Source organism: Staurois parvus, unplaced genomic scaffold, assembly GCF_062004578.1.
Source record: "Staurois parvus isolate SC_StPar_1 unplaced genomic scaffold, SC_StPar_1.0 ptg000177l, whole genome shotgun sequence".
NCBI lineage: Eukaryota > Metazoa > Chordata > Amphibia > Anura > Ranidae > Staurois > Staurois parvus.
In genome coordinates, this window is record NW_028317973.1 from 2,724,634 (window position 1) to 2,746,207 (window position 21,574).

The window sequence follows — 21,574 nt, forward strand, 5'->3', positions numbered from 1 at the left end:
AGGATAGCAGACCACATAATATTAATATGCAGTATTTCAATAAAAAAAAATTAAGATCTTGGCCATAATAGAATGTATGTGCAAAACCATTGTACATTATCCTTCATTTTTTCAAACCTGAATCCCAACATCATTATCAGCCTTTGTTTCTCCCCATTATTATCTTTATATTTAGAGATTAATACATTTTTAAAATTCCAAATAATTGTAATTGTGAAATTTAGGTGATTGCACATGAGTGGAAACCTGTGTTGAGACAAATACTGAGCTATCCATGCTATCTTTCCTTTCTGTACATGACAGTTTCCCAGAAATCTTGACAATAAACTAGATTATTACTAAATAATTACTTTTTTGTTATTGAACAAAAGGAAGTCAACAGCAGCACCCTACATAATCCTCTAACACAAGGTTCTTGAATTCTGAATCCAGCTGGATTGGCTCGCTGGTATCTAATCTACAATAGTAGGGAGAGCTATATATTGCATGTGTGATTATGCAGCGTTAGCTCTCATGTACACTGCAGCTGCTAAACTGACATTTAGAGCAGATGGGCATTTTTTTCTGAAGCCCCTGAACTCTCCTCTATGCTGTCTTATGTGTCCATATACACATAGTTGTTTACAGGAGTTTACACACAACTGAGTTTACTGGCATTTCTCTGAAAGCACAAAAACTGCATTCAGGACAAGAGTTTACCAGCAATTAAAACACCAAATGTGTCTAAACGCTTCTTAAAGCTTCTAAATGCCAAGAATATACCATACCTATTCAGTCACTATACTTTATGCAGGTTAACTGGGACTGGCGTTAAGTGCACTGACACTCTTAAAGGGCCCCAACAGTAGCTGGCAGAAGAGCAACATAAAGGACTGTGCCTCCAGCAAAACCACCCTGCAAATCCCTTTTCATCCCTTCTCCCCTTTCTTTCATTTTTATGGACAGCGCACATCCAATCAGTCTAGGCCTAGCGTAGTTGTCATTAATGCACTACAGCAGTATAGTCTCCTGTATTTAGTAAATCAAGCTTTAGTACTGCACCACTGCTGCACTTTAGGTGACCTTGCTACAGTTTATGCTGATCTGGACACCAATGGGTTGATTAACTAAAGTCGTAAAGTGCAAAATCTGGTGCAGCTCAAGCTCAACAAGCTGAAGTTAGACGCTGATTAGCTAACATGCACAGTTGCACCAAATTTTGCACTCTCCAGCTTTAGTAAATCAACCCCCAAGTGTCATCTTATGCTTAATAGTCCTTATTACTAATCACTCTGTATGCTAAACTGTGCTATCATCTTTGTTAAAGTGGTAGTAAACCACAAAAAAAATAAAAAAACAAAGTGGTTCCACTGCAGGCTCATGTCATAATATGCTAGTATGCACTGCATACTAGTACATTATGACAGACTTACATAAAAAAATGGATCCCTCCAACGGCGCTCTGTCACCACTGACAGGGATTCCATCTTCAACCGATCTTCCTTCCGGGTTCACGGGCTCCAACCGTTTGAATGGCCGAGCCACAAGGACATCACTCCCACACATGCACATGGGAGTCACGGCAGCAGCCCAGCTCTCTCAATGGACGGCATGCTGTCCATTGAGAATGCAGTGTGCATGCGCCGGTGATGTGCGCTGCTACACATTGGAATATCTCCTAAATAGTGCACATTTAAGAGATGTTCACTCTACCTACAGGTAAGCCTTATTATAGCCTTATCTGTAGGTACAAGACAAAAAGTGGAGTTTCCTATCACTTTAAAGCAGTAGTAAAGTGTTTCAATAAAATAAAAAATTATTTCCCCCTGCAAGGCAATGTTTTAATATGCTAGTATTCATCACATTATGATAAACTTAACTATGATAAAACAAAGCCCTCCAGCGGTGCCCTGTCACTACTGACAGGGCTTCCATCTTCACCCTGTCTTCTTTCCGGATTGAAGGGTTTTGGTGTTAGACTGCCAAGTCATGATGACATTACTCCCTCACATGCGCGCGGGAGTCACAGAAATGTCACAGAGCTCTGAAGAGATGGCATGAGTATGCCGTTCCTTCAGAACACATGCCCCGGGGATGTCACCCGCTGCTGCTCACTGGATTGTGTATGTTTAGGAGATATTCATTTTACCTACAGGTAAGCTTTATTAAAAGTACCTGAAACAAGTTTACTACTGCTTTAATCCACTTTCATTTTTAACTTGTTACCTATAATACTGGGTAGTGATGGGGCAAACACCCCCTGTCTGGTTTGAGGTCAAACATTTGAACCTAACAAAAGTTCGACTGCGAATTTTGAACCAGGACAATTTACTAAGCGGTATCTTACCGCATCCAAGTATTCGGTAAGATACTGCACAGCTACTAAAATATTGCATGAATTATATTATTAAGTTAAGCGGTATTTTATTCACTACTAAAACATTCTTTAATGTTTCTTGTTCAAACTTTTTATTGGTATCAAAACATAAGGGTAAAGACAATAATTGTAGTCAATAGACAGCATATTGACAACAGAATATCGGGGAAATGTATGTACAGTATTACTGTCTTCAAATAAAGAGGGAGAGAAAGAGTCAAGATAACAATGTAGTATAACTTATGTTGTTAAATATATTAATAAGAGAAAAAAAAAAAAAAAAAGGGAAAAAAAGGGGGGGGGGGGGTAAAGGAAGAAATATAGTAGCAATAGGTAATAACATGTCAAAAAGAGTTTGTTCAGTGGGGATAAAGACTCTCCAGAGCTACGTGGGGAGTTAGGGGGAGACAGGGAACGACCAAGTAAAAGGGAGGGAGGTAGGAAGAAGGGTGGTGAGGAAGGTGGCTCCTTGATTTGTGGGGAAGAGTGAAATTAGGTTGCTTGCCTGGCTAGGGATGGTATCAGGAAAAAGCGGAAGATTTGTTGCTTGTGTATCAGGGTAGAAGGAGGGATTCATCAAAATTTTGCGGGAGGAAACACTCTACCCAGGGATTCCAGACATTCAGGAACTTAGGGATTGTAACATTCTTTAATGTTTCAGCTGTCAGCGGGATTCCCCACTGACAGCTGAATGTAAAAAGAATTGCAGGCAATTAAATTTTAAAAAAAAACATCGTGGGGTCCCCCCCATCCATACCAAGCCCTTCAGGTCTGGTATGGATTTTGAGGGAAACCCCCCACACCAAACTTTTTTAAAAAACTGTGTGGGGGTCCCCCCAGTATCCATACCAGACCCTTATCCAAGATCAGGAAAGGGTGAGGGCTGAAGTCCTCATGGAAGTCGAGGCAAAGGACAGGTGCCCCAGCTTAACTAGTGGCTCCTACGGGGATAGTGCTACGGTAGAAGAGGACTGGAAACCCTTATACGTTTTTATTGCTGTCTGTCCTCCCAAGGCAGATTCAACCTCTCTGTTTGTCCTGGTGACCATTCTTACCAAGGCAGAAAGTGATTTTACAGTTGTCACTGTGGGATTCCCCTGACTTTGTTTAGATTTCCTCTTCTTGTAGTGTCTCTGGCATAAGAAGCAGGGGAAGACAGGGCAAGGGGATGGAGGTTCATTTCCCCCCTAGGTGAGTACCAATAAAATGTATTAGGATGGCAGCCCTGGCTGGAGATACTTTATCATTCATGCATCTATCAGAGTGGAATCCGCAGTGTGTGACACATGCTGGGCATGATATAACTGTCTACTCCTTGTTCAGAACTTTGCTTAAAATGTTTGACAGAGCAAAGTCAGGTATAGAATTCTTTGCTTCTCCGAGATGTTATGTGTGGAAATTTAGAGAGCCACAAAGGAAGCTGTTGCTGGGAGTTGCGAAAAGGTGTCATAAGCAATGTTCTCTAAGAACACTATCCTTTCACCATGCCTAGCAATCACTAAGGAACCATGGTACACATAACCAGGTACACTTTCTTTGGACCACAGGAAACCATCCCTACCACGTAAAGACCAAGTTTTGAAAAAAAAAACAAATTTTAACCCTAAAACATAACATCCACTCTTCTACGGAGATTTAACTTCAGCCTATTTAGGATTTTAAATGAAAACTGCACTTAAAGGAATTGTTTTATTACAATAGAAAAGGTCCCTTTTCAAACAAAACATGAGATGTGTACTTTAGCCTCAACTCTAAAGTACTTAAGGAGTACCTTCAAGGTGCTCTCAATGGCTAAATGGCTCTAGTACATCACCCACACAAGCAAAATATAATACAAAAGACATTGCTGAAAGAGAGAGTTCATGAAAAAATTATGTAGGTTGTGTTTATTGGATACATCTCAAAAAAACATGTAAGAAAGTAATGTTATTGTGCAAAGTGTTTTTCTTTTTTTGTATTTTTACCATGACTTCTGGGAAATATAAGGGACCATTGTAGATAAAGGATCTACTCATTTTAGGAGATTATTTTGAAGTTTTATTCTCTTGGGAACAGGCAGATGCTTACACAAACAAATCATTAGGACAGCCATCAATTCAGTATAAAAAGGCAACAGCGGGAATCTCAACCTGATCCTTTGCATGCAGTGGAGGTTAAATGCTGTACATAATGTTCTCTTCCAAGAATAATGTGCATTGAAAGAAATAATCTAAGGACCCCACTAAGACTGTGTAAAGCCATTATTCTCACAGGAAAACACCACAAAATAGATCAAAACAGATTTACAAATAAATGTTCTACCTGGAAACAATCATATCTCAGCAGTTTCTTTTCTTTACATATATTGCTTGCATAGTTTCAAAGAACCTCAGAGAAGATGGCATTGGAATGCTTTTTTTGTGAAATAAATGTAAGGTCATAACAAGGAAACCATGAATAATACAACAGCTACCATAAAGGAGAACAGAGGCATTTTCCAATGCATTACACATTTTTGGTTTAAGCAATTACACAACTTTGTTTTAGACCAATCCTCCCTTTTTTTATAGGTTGATTTACTTTCATTTGTGTAATAGTTTACAAAAGAATGCTCTCTGTTTTATCACACTAATTATCAAAGAAAAAAATATGTGCGTTTATATTTATTCAGCTTGCATTTCAGATCAGTTTGAGACACTTCTAGTTCCGTCACACCTTCTTCTAAAGGTGGGCCATAGATGATGCGATTTTCTTTCCTGCAACAAATTGCTTGATTCCCCCATCAACACAGTCAGTGTTGATGTGGGAATCCCTCCTGCAGAGCCAATGTGTTTTCCCAGAGGGGGGTACGGAGGAGAGCAGTCCCTGCCAGGAAAACATAGTGGTTATTTCTAGCGGCTATAGCTGCTGGCAATAAGCACATGAAAAATCTGACAGGCTGGTTGAACCCAAGTTGTACAACAATCAAATTGAGTAGAATCAGCCTGCCCGTGGAGGAGGGAGATACATATCTTGCAGGCTTATCTTAGGTAAAGAACAGCAAGACAAGGTTTGATTAACAGCAAAATCAGATGGAACAGAAGCATGTTTGCTAAAAGAATAAAGTAAACATATATTGCACTTACAGTGTCACAACATGTATCAGGCTTATCTCAATTCCATACAACTAATCCTTGATGACAAAGAGAATAGAAGAAATGCTCAACCCTATTTTGGTTGGCCTGAGAGGGTCACAATGCAAATAAGACTTGGGGATGGCTAGTATGGAGACCTGCTTGTATAAAAAGTAATGTTCCAGCAGTAGGCCTGATGTACTAATAAAGCTACTCATGTGTTTTGGGGTGTCTAGCCCCTTCAATAGAGCATGATCTGTGCTTATGACTTTGGCTCCCTAAAATTATATACATGCAAAAAAATTTCCAAATATCTCTAAAAATTCTGCAAGATTAAAAATAAGGAAGGTGGCAGATTGCCATACCAAAAATGAACACAATTTGTTGCCAGTTTACAGCCTGCCGTAAAGTACAACTCCAGGGGCTGATTTGGTTCCTAAAAATGTTCCCCAGCCAGTGTTAAAAAAACAGCTCAGGCTGCAATACTCACTTTCAGTCTGGAGGCACCCTTGAAGTACCTCTTCTCAATCCAAATTATTGAGGACATCACCATGGCACCCTACACTCACTGTGTATTGGGTGCAGAAAGCGTAACTGATGTCATCACATCACTGCAACTCTATGCATCACAGATAACTGCCCAGCCCAGGGAAAAGATAAATGAGAAGAGGATCCTGTAGCATCATGTAACCACCCTAGGGATTTTGGAACAGATATTTGAAAATAAATGCAATAAATACTACATGTGGAGGCTACAGGCGGGGTTGATTTAGAGGTACCAAGAATTAGGCTTTAATTTGCCCACGTTCATGGGAATCTGATCACTGGCATCACAAAAATTTGTGACACACTTTGTGGTCTATTGACATTAGGAGTTAATCTATTAAAAAAACATACAGTGTTTCCACAAATGTCAAAAACCTGAAACAAATGTTTTATAACTAGACCACTTTGTACGCACAGCCACTGTTTGGTGCTTATTAGATCAGCTGAGACAAATAAGAACAAGGCAAAAATATCTAACCACATCTCTTGTGCTACAAATGGCAGGCTCCCAGTGAGACTATGGGCCACAACAAAGCAACTGTGGTATGATCCACTGCATTTTACAATAATATCTTCCTATATTAGGCCACATTTAGTCATGTAAATCACAAAAATAGGCCATCTGTTCGCATCATCACAAGTCAGGTGGCTAATATGTATTAGTAATTCAAAGATGACAGAATATCTTACCTGGAGGACTATTTTCCCGAAGTCGTGCACTAACACTTTGTGGGCTGAAGATGGGTCTGTTGTCATTGGCATCCAGTATTGTCAAGACAAGTGAGGCTGTACTATTTAACTTTCCAATATCTTCTGCCACAAGCGTTAGATTCAGCACAGGAACAGAGAAAGCTTCTCTGTCTATATTTCTGCCTGTTTTCACAGCTATAACACCTAAAAAACAATACAATGGTCAATGACACTTACAAAATCAAATATTCGAATATGCAATTCAATTACACATTTATTAATATTATTGACATATCCAATATAATGAATACTTCAATAGTAAAGTGTAACTCCAATCATAAAAAATATGTATTTAGTCAAACAGTCTAATAACCTTTATTTCTACTTTTTCTGTTACAGCAGCTGTTCTCGGTGTCTACAAATGTCTGTACTGTTGGATAGGCACCAGAGAAGACCCGCTGCTCTCAGTAATGTAATAGATCTGGTGAGACATGTAGGGATACAGGGCTACAAGGAAATATAGTGTGAGACCTCTATTGGACTTTATTGCTCTATTCTATTGGACCTCGTTGCTCTAGTGGACTAAGTTGTAGTGCTATAACAATGAAATTATTATTTTATGCTTTACTCTAGAGGAGGCCATGGGTTAAATGGTTTTCTCTACACAATCAAGGTTTCTTCTCTGCAATGTCCTCCACAGACCATATTTGAAAACATCCTCGAATAATGACCAGGTAATATATTGTATTTCCTGTTAGTTATATCTTTACGTCATCACAATATCTTTCTAGTAGATTCCATTTAGTTCTTCTACAACCTCTTTTATTTCCCCCACCTATGACATACAGTAGTCTTTTAGTTTCTGCACAAAACCTACCACATGAAGGTCTAGATATCTGTTAGAATTGTGTTAGGTGGTCTTATTAGCCTACCACCTTTTAGTTTCACTGATTTACTGTTAGTGATTCAGCAGCAAGAGCTTATATAAACTGTTAATTTTGACATCATATTTTGATTTTGTTTTAGTCAGAGTCTTTTGAATAAAATGCCATTTTAGTTATACTCAGATTTTAGTCATCTGAATTGTTTTAGTTGTATTTTAATCAACTAAAATCTCCAGTACATTTTAGTCAACTAAAATCTGCAGTACTCTATTGGAAAGCTGTATTGGCTGAGAGACACAAGCTCCCTCTGCCTGCTTGCTGCCTGGGAGTTCTGGAACAATGCCCTGCAAACCACAGAAGAGAAACTCTTCCGTCAGTTTTGTGTCTGTCTGGATGTGATGTGGTGAGCAAGGCAGCAATTTTTAGCGTAATAACAGCCTCCACAGATCCTCCAGTTCTCTGTCCTGTGCAGTCCTTCACTCCCATTTACTTCCCCAACTCCTCTTGTCGGTCACCTCCCCATCCCCAAAGTATAATGCACTCTGTGCACTCCCTCACTCCCATTTACTTCCCCATCTTCACTTGCATCCTGGCATTACAGCCAATAGAATTTAGGTTTTTTTTTTTTTACATATGGTAAAGCTGCACTTCTGTTTGTCAAAAAGCAATATTTTTGATTGTTTATGAAATTGGTTTTATTTATAAAGATGTTATATATCACAATGGCTAAATCTGTGCCTGTAGTGCATGTTCAAACCTTAATACCATAAATAATAACATGTTATTAGATTTTTACTGTAGGAGTATTTAATGAGTTTGGACTTTCTAGAGAAATGCTTAACCACTTCAATACAGGGCACTTTTACCCCCTTCCTGCCCAGGCCAATTTTCAGCTTTCAGCACTGTCGCACTTTGAATGACAATTGCGTGGTCATACAACACTGTACCCATATGAAATTGTTAGCATTTTGTACACCGGTGCAGTACAGCGTCATCATAGAACTGGCGTGGTGGTGATCAGGGACAGAAAAAATAAATAATTTTTTTTCAATTTCTTTTTCTTTCTTTTTTTTTATAACACACTTTGACCAGAGCAATATAGTAACATTGTACTACTCTGGGGAAGTGATCAGTATTTTTTTTTTTTTACACATTGTGATTGTACTGAATGAAATTGATTCATTCAGTTTCTTCTGTTGTAATTAGCTATGATTGGCCACAGCTAATCACATGACACAGATGGGCTGTGATTGATTCAGTCTGTACCATGTGATCACTGTGACCAATCACCGCTAGCAACACAATTGTATACAATGGATGGCATAAAAAGAAGCTATCCAATGTTTAAAATTGTCATGTGACCTACTGCGATTGGTCACAGTGGTCATATGGTAAAGTTTACAGCTGGTGCACAAATCTGTGATCGGCTGTTTCCGATGGACAAGACCGGTAACAGATCCAGCTGCAGTGTGGCCCCAGGGGCACGCGCAAGGCAGCGATCTGGGAGGACGTCATATGACGTCCACCTGGATCGATGAAAATCCTGGCCAGACATCATTTTACTATAGGCTGGGCAGGAAAGGGTTAAATAACACATTACAATTTACCTAAACCATTCTATTTTAGTCAACTAAAATGTACTAAGAGATTTAGGAGACTAACTAAAAATTAGAATTTATTTTTGTCATTGTTTTCGTCACTAAACCCACAACAGTAAAATCAGTCTGTACATGCTGTAAAGCAGGCTTGTTATACTTACTGTGAAACCTAAGGGGTTAATCATCCAACTGTGTAAAAAGGATGTTTGATCCAGTCTTCTCTGATCCTCTCCTCCTTCCAATGTCTCCTAAATATCTCCTGATAGAACAGAGACTCAGGGGCAAGCTGCACATGCTCAGTTTGGTGTGTAATGCTAGAGAGTTTTTTTTTTTCTTGGGAGAGTACATGTGATCAGCACAGGACCAATCAGCACTATTCAGACAGAGGTCAGGGGTCCTGCATCTTCCTACAGGGGAATGAAAATTCCTACAAGCTGTAACCAGTGCTCGGCTGGACACTGATAGAAGTCACAACACTGCTTTAACTGCTGATGAGAAAAGGTATTCAGCATTTTATATTTACTAAAATAATTGCATTTTCATGTTCTGTGTCATGTGAGAGACCAGATATAGTGAATGCAGGGTCCTGGATTTAGGAACAATTTAATTCTAATTTTATTTTTGTTTATTTTTTATCACTAAAAACATGAAGCTGACAAAAATCTGGTGAAAAAAATTGTCATTGCTTATATTTATCAAAAACTCCACTGCTTTGTATAACTTGGAAACCATCTCCTAGACCTCTGCTAAAAATAGGGTATCCTGGGGTATAAGTTTTGGGTAATTTGACATTTTTGTAGGCAAGGCCGAAATAATTAAACTCAAAAGATTTAGCAAATATAAAGGAGAAAAGGGAAAGATGAAACTGTTACAATATATGTATAGTCAAAACTTTTCCCACTAGAGGAAAAAAAAACCTGACAGGGATTCTATTTTCCTATTCAATCCAAAACTAAAAGAAAAAAAGTTTTGGTTATATATACACTTTAGCTGTACAGGGTACTATTAAGCTATATTCAGTATACACAATTTTCTGTATCAGTCACATTTAAGGAAAGAGCATATTAATGTTCCTATGCCTTTAGGTGCCATCAAATAATATCAATTTTATGTTAATTAAAGTGAGTCATACCTGTGCTGCTGTTTATGGTAAACAAATCCATCTGGGGACCAAGATGTCGATATGAAACCACAGCATTTGCTCCTAAGTCATTATCTATAGCTAGAATAGGCCCATTGAGAACAATGATGGATGTTCCTAGATTAAACATGAGAGTCAGAAATCTTAAAATGCATTAGTTAATGACTTTCTAATGATAGCCCTCTCCCAGATCCCTTCCCGTTCCCAACATATCACACAACTTTCTGTGACAAACATCAGCAAATGAATGAGACAAGATGAGACCATGTGACACATGTTTAGCGATGGCTCAGGCTGTTGCAGCCCTAGCAGACTGAATAGACCCTCATAGTCCTAAAATCCTGAAGAAAAGAAAAGGCACAGTGGTTAGTTTGTCTATACACGAGGCATCTGTAAAACAATATCAAAGTTAAATACTAATGACAAATATAGTCAAAGCCATTATAGGTCTTCATAGTACAAATCTGAATACAGTGATAGCAATGTTAGAATGCTTCCAAGAACCTTGGAATTTTTTAAATTCATGTGTTGTGTATGAATCCTTTTTAATAAAACTGATAATACAAAATGTATTGTACTTACATTAGTCAATATAAGGCAGGGCCTGACAAATTCCAGGTACCAGGTTTCCATAGCTTCTAGAAATTGGGTCCTGGGTTAGCACACTACCTCCCATTGACTTCAATGGGAAATTGCGCCCCATAAACTTCAATGGGAAATTGTGACTCCTATAGACTTCAATGTGAAAACACATCCCATAGACTTCAATGCAAAAATGCCTCCCATAGATTTCAATGAGAAACCGTCTCCCACAGACTTCTATGGGAAAATACCTCCCATAGACTTCAATGGGAAAACGCCTCCCATAGACTTCAATGGGAAAACGCCTCCCATAGACTTCAATGGGAAAACGCCTCCCATAGACTTCAATGGGAAAATGCCACCCGTAGACTTCAATGGGAAAACCCCTCCCATAGACTTCAATGGGAAAACCCCTCCCATAGACTTCAATGTGAAAACACCTCCTATAGACTTCAATGGGAAAACACCTCCAATAGACTTCAATGGGAAAACACCTCCCATAGACTTCAATGGGAAAACACCTCCCATATACTTCAATGGGAAAACTCCTTCCATAGACTTTAATGGGAAAATGCCTCCCATAGTCTTCAATGCGAAAATGCCTCTCATAGACTTCAATGCCAAAACTCCTGTCAATAGCAATCCTAGGAGATACACTTATCTCCACATGCCACTCTACTCTATCACTTGCAAGTCTGGAACACACCTTTACAAACTTGCACAGCACCCTTTTCATAGTGGCACTCAAAACACAATGCAAGTGAAGTGCATCTGTGTGAACCTACTCAATAGGAACAAAAAATATCTAGCCTGTCATGCGAATATGTGAATTTCAAAACAATTCCAGAATAGCATATGTGTGTGCCAGGGTGGCTCCATTCACAACTGAGCGTTTTGTGATCGCAGCACAATCACTGTGATTGCAAAATGCCAGTTCAGGTGCCACTCCTGGGCTGACCCTAACTCATATTCCACCTCAGTGCAAAGGATCTCCATCTGTATTGCTAGAATTCTAGATCTTATGGCAATGGGGTTGAGTTACAAAACCGGAGAATGCAAAATTTGGTGCAACTCATTATAGTAACCAATCAGCTTCCTTCTTTTTTTTTTCGTGGAAGTTTTTGCTACCAAGCACAGCAGCACCAGATTATTCACTCTATAGCTTTAGTAAATCAATGACAGTGACTGTTGCAGCATTAGGACGGAGGGAACGTAGCAGACATGGGTCACATTTAGCTGTTTCACAGTTTTGAGACATACTCATCTCTACTGCTACTCCAATTAAAGCCAGGTGCTGGACTACAGTAACATGGAGGAGACATTTCCTTCTTCACAATCAGTTTACTTTCACTTTCTACTCTTCTGCTGAATGCTGTGTTGCACTATGCCCTCCAGTCAGCAGAGAGAGAACTATAACCGGAAAAGACTATGTATTCCTATGCAGAATGCTGAGTATCATAGGATTTGAAGTCCAGGAAGTATGCCATATTGTGGAGCTTATGGATGCTTTGCACTATAATTCCAAAGAGACAATGGCTCAAGGAGGAGGAGGTTGAATTGCTTTTCTGAGACTGTTCAGCAAGGCTCTCTCTCTCTTGGTGCCAAGGGAACTGAGGACAGCACGTCTGCTGCATACTGACCAGACTGTTGAGAGGCTAGACAAGCAGAGACACCCAAGGCAGCGCAGCAAATTCCGCAACAATCATATGTGCACCATTGTCGCAAGAAGACCAGAGCATTCTCTCACCCTTAACTTCCCACTACTGAATCTCCAGAGGAATTTGGTGGAGAGATTGAGAGAGCCCCCCTTCCTACAGTGAAAGGTCACAGCCACACCACAGGGATTGGTGAGAAGACACTGACCACTGTCAGACTGCTAGCAGGGGCTGAGTTACTAGAGGCACAACACTGAGTATACCTGACCTTTGCTGCATTTCTACTACACCTATACTGCATGCTGGTTTATTTAAACTGTCGTTAAGTGCACCAATGCTTCTTAAAGGGTCCCAACATTAGCTGGCAGAAGAACAGCATAAAGGGTTGCCCCCCCCTCCATAAATAGATCCTGCAAGCCCCCTTTGTTACCTTCTCCCCTTGCTTTCATTTCTATGGACAGTGCACATCCAGTGAATCTAGGATTAGCATAGTCGCGATTAATGCACTTTGCCAGTATAGTGCCTGTGTTTGGTAAATCAAGCTTTATTACTGCTCACTGATGTCATCTAGGTGAACTTCCTCATCTTATGCCTAGTCTTTACCACTAATCATATTGTATGCTAAATTTTGTTATTACTAATATTAACCGATTTCTATGCTTACTTCATTACAAACCATATCATGTGACAACATATTAAGTTTGCCTTTACTAACTGGTTCAGTGTCCATTTCTTTGTTATACTATAGTACTACTACTGAGTACGAATTATTAATTTCAGTGATTTTCTGTGATATTGCATGCTTTGTACACTCAACACAGTGGGGTTTATTTACTAAAGCTGGAGAGTGCAAAATCATACTCACTTCTGCATAGAAACCAATCAGCTTCCAGGTTTCATTGCCAAAGCTTCACTGAACAAGCTGAGGTTAGAAGCTGATTGGTTTCTATGCAGAAGGGAGTCTGATTTTGGACTCTCCAGCTTTAGTAAATAAACCCCAGTGTGTCAACAGAGGACCCATCCTAACATGCGGCTCCTAAGGGTGTAGCGGTATATAATATTATAGTATATTAACATATTTTAGTAAAAAATATTATAGCTAATAATCTCATAAAAAGAAAACAAATCTAAGCAAAAAAAAAAGAAACTTGTAAGAAGAACTGAAAACAAAATAAAAACAGCTGGGACTGAAACTCAAAACAAAATGTGTACTTCTAAATCCTCATTTAAACCTTATAGCTGTAAAATACTAAGAAAGGCAAACAAGTGTCTCTCTCTCACACAACTTCCTAAAAATGTCTTCTTTGGGTAATGTAGAGGAAATACACTCAAACTTAAAACACGTAAGCCATTAGGTCAGAGCTGTGTTGACATTGTCCTAAAACATTATAATGAACTAGCAAATGTATGTCCATCCCAGAACAGGCAAGGTTACAGGTATTACAAACAATACTGGAGAAATGTCTTAAACTGACCATACACTCTAATTTTACAATCTCCTTTACATCGATCGACCCCTACCTATCAATGTAGTGCAAACGTTTGAGTGTCTGGATACAAATAAATGGATTGTTTGAGTTTGTCCTAATATTACATACTTTTGGTAAAGGTAAATAAGATTGTACAAATACTTTACAAACAAATTGTCATGTACTGTATATGGTCACCCTTAGTGCGGAGGGTATGATAACAGACAGTATGTGCAGGAGAGGAGTGTTTGGGGGGAAATGATGGCGAGTAATATATTCTGGAGAGGACTGCAGAGGGTGAGAATGGGCAACATGTGCAGCAAAGGAATGCAGAGGGCATGACAGCAGACAGTGGGGGTTTATTTACTAAAGCTGGTTCACTCAGAATCTCGTGCACTTCTGCATGGAAACCAATCAGCTTACAGGTTTTATACTAACGCTTAATTTAACAAGCTGAGGATAGAAGGTGATTGGCTACCATGCAGAAGTGCACAGGAATCTGAGTGAACCAGTTTTAGTAAATCTCCCCCAGAGTGTGCAGAAGAGAAGTGTGGAGGGTAGACTTGAACACCAGACATTTCTGTTTAGTTTCATATGCATTAATTAATTCAAGAATTTTGTTTAGTTATATTCATAGGGCAGCACAGTGGCTAAATGGTTAGCACTTCCACCTGGCAGTACTAGGGTCGTTGTTTCGAATCCCAATTACAGCAGCAGCTGCCTGGAGTTTGCATGTTCCTCCTGTCCCTGTGTGGGTTTCCTTCCACACTCCAAAGATATGCTGGTAGATTAATTGGCTCCTGTCTAAATTGTCCCTAGTATGTGTATGTATGAATGTGAGTTAGGGACCTTAGATTGTACACCCCTTGAGGGTTAGGGACTGATGTGAATGTACAATATATATATAAAGCGCTGTGTAAATTGACGGCACTATATAAGTAGCTGTAATAAATAAATAAAATAAATGATAAAAAATATAAATGACTGCTGCACTATCACCAATAGTTTATCTATGAGTAATAACCACTGTCTGCAAACTTTATATGAATGAATGTTGTATGTGTTTTTAGCAATCATCAAATAATCAGAAAACTGTCAATGAATAATAAACAAAAAAACAGTAAAGTACATATAATTGTGAATGTGGTAGCCCCATACAACTTGTGATATACTGTATATCACTCCTAGGTAAGTGCTACAAAAGTGTGCAAGTAGAAAGTATCTCCATCACGGTGAATCCCTTTTGGGCAAACTCTCACCTCACTGTATTGACTTCCAACACTAAAAAGGACTCCTTTCCTTCTTAATCAGTAAGGACTCTGGCTCTTGGAGAACCTCAGCACCTCAGGTGGGTGTATGGATGGACAATTTAGTGTGTATTTACATGTTAAAAGACAATCATACCCTATACAGTGCTCACTGTTATTGTATTTAAAAAAACATAAAAATAGAAAGCCACTCACATGCATTAAGACCAGACATGAGCCTATACAGCTTTAAAAAGTTCCCATCTGCAACTGTCAGGACGGCTGGCATTCTGACACTGGCTAACTGACACTGACATCACCTGTGACACTGATACAGTGATCCGTGCTAAAAAATGCCACTGACACTGTACTGATGACACTGGCAAAGACAGGGTTAACATCTGGGCAATCAAACGGTTAACTGTGTGCTGTTTTACTAAGGGTTGTGACTGTTTTTGTCTCCCTTGCACATCTCAAGATCTCTCTCCTGTCACTTGCTCAGACAATCGGCAGGTCTCGGTCATGAATCATTGGCCAGGACCCATTGATCGGCACATAAAAAGCCAGTGACAGCATGGGTAGGTGGGCGCATGAGAACGCCCCCTCCAGGAAGATATATATACGCGGTTTTGTTCAGCCGGCCCGCACTGTAGCCGGCAAGCTGTAAACTAGGTGAAAATTTGAATTGTAAAATTAATAAAGGAGGTGACCAAGCACTGTTAATCAAGAAATTTTTGATTGACAGAAACGACCACCCTCTTAACCCTCTTGTATTTTATTGTACTGTTTCCCTTTAGATTGTAAAGCCCTGCACACACTGTTGGTGCTAAATAAATCCTCTGCTATATATACATACTGACAAACACCGTTAGTCCATATTGATTTCAGAAAAGAAGGGATGGGACACAATAATCTCTGCTCTTAGTTTTAATGTTGCAAAATTTCTTACACCTTGTACTTTCTTTTTTGTGTAAATGTAAAAGTAAACCTAACTAGAAAAGCTACAATTTCTGGGGAAATTGTGTGAAGTGTTCTTGCCTCCACCAGTAGTCTACAACTCACACTCTTGTGACTCTGCTGCTTTTGTCACTCTGCTGCCTGCTCACACACCTGGGTTCCTATGGCAACTCACTCTACAGCAAGGGCAGAGAAGAGCGGTTAAAAACAAACTGCTCCAACTTGCTCACTTCACTGGTGGTTGCCATCTTCAAATGGTTGTAGTTTAAAAATTCTAAATCATACACCAAATAGCTTTATAATGTGAGAATCACAAGACCCAGACCTACATTTTAACGCATAGTATGTCTCTGAAATATTAAAAATGAAGGCACAGTCGCAGTTTAGAAATTGCCCTTCAAATTTGAGGTGGCTAGAGTGGAGATTCAATGAATGTCAATGGGTGGCGTGAGTTGCAAACAAATGGTCATATTGTGAAAACTATCAGGACTATGGCTTAGCCGTGGACATTTTTAGTGGCAGAAGGGATAGCTGAACGTTTTGATATACAATTTGTGTAGGTGGGCTTGAAAATGAAGGAGTGATGGCAGTTTAGAAATCATGTCCTGATTTTTCAGCTCACACTCTAGCTTTTGTCAGCTCCCACTCTAGTTTTGAACATCCCGCCATTCATTCCTATGGGACCAATTTCACCACAAAAACGTCGATATTTCGTAAACCATTCAGCGAAACGATCCACAAAGTACTAGCACACCAATCGGGAACAATCTGCACGTTTCGGTATATTACTATCTATGTAGTGTAAAAACTGTGGGTGGAGTTAGGGTGGTAAATTTGGCTATAATAATAAGAATATATATGTGAGATAACAGTAAGTGGTCTTGCCGTGCAAGAACACTTAATTAATTTGAAACTAATAGGTAATAATGCTAAATTGTATAGCTTCCAGTATTAATCTATACTGTGTGGTGCTCAGATCATCTGACTTCTTTAAAATATAATACACAGTTTATAGTCTACATTCTCTTAGATGGAGGTCACATCCTGGCATGTCAACAACAGAGGGAGTCCCTCTACACAGGCTAAGTTGGAACAAGCACAAAACGTTCTTTGGGTCCCACCAGGAGCTGGTTTACCTCTTCTTTGGCCAGTGGCCTGAATAGGAAGGTGATTTCTTATACAATCTGATAGACATAACTGTTGGTGTCAGCAGGATGTCTATCTACAGCAGCATTTCTCAACCAGGGTGCCCAGGCACCCTGGGGTGCCTTGAGATTTCTTCAGGGGTGCCTTGGCAAAATGTCCAAAAATTGGCCAAAACTTGTATACAAGCCAGTGGGTGGAACAAGCCTGCCTTTTAGTTACACAAAGCCACAGGTTTTCATTATGGGCACACAGGCACCATTATGACCTTCTAGCCGCAGGTGTCCTGACAGCCAATAATATCATAAGTTGATAAGGAGGTTGTCAGCTGCCTGCACAGCATCCTACTTTGATCATCCCCTGCCTCTATCTTTAGTGCAGGGGTCACATTAGCTCAGCGATGGAGAAAAACTGAAGGAGAAGAGAAACACTGGAATACTAGTCAGTACCAGTGTGCAAAATGTATGTGCTTTGAAAGAATAAATCACCTCTAATGTTGGGTGTCCTACATGTGTGGATGCTACGTTATACATAACTAATAGAATAGTTTTTCACATTTTAGAATGGGGTGCCTCAAGACTCTCTATAATTGTAAAGGGTGCCTTGGGACTGTCCATAATTTTTAAGGGTGCCTTGACTGATAAAAGGTTGAGAAACACTGATATAAAGGATGTGTGAGTGCAATACTTTTTAGATTATCATCCTTATTAAAAGGAGTCATACGCAAAGGGGTTGATTTACTAAAGGAATAGTGCAGGGTAACTTTGAAAAGTTAATTTTTCTTCAGCTAACACTAAACTTACTACATATAGAAGGGACTTTGGAGGTGTCACAACTAGTTACCATAGCATAATCTTTTACCCGACCAATAATTCAAAAATTAAACATTTTATTTACAATTCCATAAAAATATACATAGAAAATTTTCCTAAAAGAAAAAAAGTATTATTGTTACTGGTTATACCACAATAATATAAATGATCATGTATTATTCAAATACATTTCCTCTTTGCCATTTCTAATTTAATATGAACACTCTATAGGTAGAACAGACTTTATCTTGCAGAATGCATAGATATGACTAATTGTTACGCATTTCTCAGACCCTGTCTGCTTCATCAGACTATACGCAATTATCTATAACCTTGTAAACATACTGTAAGTCAAAGTGATATTCTTTAACATCATCAATAGTATTACATTTTTGTACTGTTCCAGTAAAAGCATATTCAATGGTGGATGGTGTGACACCTCTTTCTTTGGTTAATTATTTTCTGTTAATGGGATGTGGTGTTGAGATTGGTGATATATACTGTAAATTGACATGTTTAGTTATGTAATTTTCACTTTGCTTAGTGAATGAGGATGAAGTGAAGTGAAAACTCACTTTACAAAGAATGCCCAATCACATGCAAGTAATAATTAAAAAAAAATATGGATTTTTTGTTAACACATGACTAGTTGATCGAAAACAGAACATGTTTGCCTCATTCAACCTAAGTGAAAATGTGCTCTTCAAAGTGAATATGCTCTATTCTTTTGGTAAATGAACTCCAAAGAGTGCATGTGTTATTTTCATTTAATGGACATACAGGGGATGATTTACTAAAGGCAAATAGACTGTGCACTTTGCAAAGTGAAGTTGCACTCTGCAAAAGCAGTTGTTCCAGAGCTCGGCAAATGAGCAGAAGCTCTGCTGACTTCCTTCATCCAATCATGTGCAAGCAAAAAGGCTGTTTTTTTTATATTCCTTGCACATGATTGGGTATTATTTGTAAAGAGAAGCTTTACCTCATTTACTAAGCTCTAGAGCAACTGCAATTTGCAAAGTGCACAGTCTATTTACCTTTAGTAAATCAACCCCACTGTATTTTCTGGTTCATGTACTGCTATTCATGCAAGAGAAATCTTTCATCAATAATAATTCTTACACTAGTGTGCATGTGAAAGAATTGTTACATTATCTGTCTATATTTCTGAGAAAAAAAATTACAAACACAAATGAAATTTGTCTGCAACATTTGGGATCTTAGCGAGCAGAAAAAAGGTAAGAGTTCTTAGGCCCCATGTACACGGGACACTTCTGAACGATGGAAACTGACTGCTGGAAAACGTAGGTTAAAAACCGTCTGTTTAGCCGCGTTTGCATACCATGTTTAGCCGCATTTATGCGCGTTTGTGTTTAGAAGCGTTTTTAAAGATAAGCACAGGAGAACATCCCAAATGCCCAGAATGCACTGAAAAGTGATACATTATTAACTATTTCAAACTGTTTCATAGAAATACAGAGAGTAGAAGCAGAAAGAGCAGTATGTGTTGAGATTAGCTTAGGTGTGAGTTGCTTGTTAACATTTCTTTTGTTTAAAAGGGTGGAAAAGGTGTCTGGTGGAGTGAGTCCTTAAGGTCACCTGGCAGGGGGTCTTCATGAGGACTTTGAGGTGTGAATGGTCATTAACATATCTTTTGTTTCCAAGGGTGGGAGAGGTCTGAGGTGTGAATTGGTCATTACAATGCATGACAAGCTTGGTAGGAACATACTGTGTTCAGTGTTTTGTCCATTTGAGTACCTTGAATATGCTTTGCATGCATTTGTTGTGATGAAAAATGGCTCTGGACAGCATCGGGAACTGGAAGAGTTAAAAACTCTTTTTTCAAACGCAAATGCTTATAAACGCGATTCAGCCGTTTAGCCACGTTTACAAGCATTTTGCGTTTGAAATGCTGATAAAATCGACTGCTGAACGCAAGTTTTCTGCGTTCAAAAAAAGTCTGTAAACTCAAATGCCTGTAAATGACTGTAAATAAAGATGTGTACATGGACACATAGGAAAACATTAGGGTGAGTTCAGGGGCTGCTGAAAAAAACGCTGAACAGTTCCTAAACGTGAGTTTATCAGCTGCAGTGTACATGAGCACTTAATTGTCATAAAGTTTTTACAGTTTTTAGTAAAACTTACCATTACTAATCTGCAGACCTCTGTTGCATGCAAGCATTTTCTCTCATTTCTAAATATGTATCATGCTTAAGATAACTGTTGTAATACAGTGTTCATGTATTCTATGCATAAAGTTTCCTGTTTCCATGTTGCAGTGAAGCAGATAAACACATATGGACTGTGAACTGTGTGTAATGTAGGGCTATATACAGAATTTCTAACATGTTTTGGGTCCAGTTTCCCAGTCATAGCTTGCTACATCAAATAAGTGCAAGATACAGCATCATAAAGAAGATTACAACAGAATAAAAGAAAATTACCAGTAACACAGCTACAACCAAGTCCATCTAGTTCCACCAATAAAAAGAAAAAATATACAATCTATTTTACACAATCCTATATCCACAGTTGATCCAAAGGAAGGCAAAAAACCCAGAACATAGCATGATCTAATTTGCTCCAGCAGGGAGAAGAAATTCTTTCCTGATCCCTCGAGAGGCAATCAGATATTCCCTGTATCAGCTTTACCTATAAATGTTAGTATCCAGTTATATTATGTGCATTTAGGAAATAATCCAGGCCTTTTTTAAAGCAATCTACACTGAACTGGCCAGAACCAGCTCTTGAGGGAGTCTCTTCCACATTTTCACAGCTCTTACTATGAAAAAGCCTTTCTGCATTTGGAGTTTAAATTTTTTTCCCTCTAGATGTAAAAAAGGTCCCCCTTGTCCTCTCTGATGACTTTAAAGTGAATAACTCTACACCAAGTTCACTATATGGACTACTTATGTATTTATACATGTTGATCATATCCCCCCTTAATTCAGCTCCTCTAATCATTCCTCATAGCTGAGCTCCTCCATGCCTCTTATCAGTTTGATTGCCCTTCTCTGCACTTTCTCCAGTTCCCAGATATCCTCTTTGTGAATTGGTGCCCAAAACTCCTTCAGATGACTGGAGAGAGAAAGATCAGAAGCTCATAGCACAATCTCTCTTAGCATAGAAGATGTTCAAATCATACATATATGTAAGCGTGAAACTGCTAAAGAAATATGGAAAGGATTACAAAGGGTGCATGAAAGAACTTATCTCAGCAATAAACTGTATTTGATTAGAAAGCTATACCAAACCAAGCTGATGAAAGGGCAGAAGTCACACCTTGGAAATAGTTGAATGCGTGAGAGGTATAGGAGAAGAAATAAATGATTTTCTTGTCACAGCACTATTACTTAGTGGTTTACCAGGACGTTATGAAAAGGTCGTGACAGCACTTGATGC

The 21,574-nt window shown here is 38.9% G+C and overlaps 1 protein-coding gene across 3 annotated transcripts in view; it reads right to left on the bottom strand.

The window, feature by feature from the left end:
* CDH23 (cadherin related 23) overlaps nucleotides 1-21,574 on the bottom strand; it is a 1,300,862-nt gene that overhangs the window by 69,125 nt on the left and 1,210,163 nt on the right. For 2 of the 3 annotated variants that reach the window (XM_089677099.1, XM_089677097.1), the window contains exons 44-45: nucleotides 10,299-10,424; nucleotides 6,685-6,888 (exon numbers count right to left, since the gene is read on the bottom strand). The exons of the other annotated variant lie outside the window; for it this stretch is intronic. In XM_089677099.1, coding sequence (XP_089533225.1) covers nucleotides 6,685-6,888; nucleotides 10,299-10,424 — 330 coding nt within the window. The remainder of the gene's footprint in view (nucleotides 1-6,684; nucleotides 6,889-10,298; nucleotides 10,425-21,574) is intronic. 3 annotated transcript variants of the gene reach the window in all.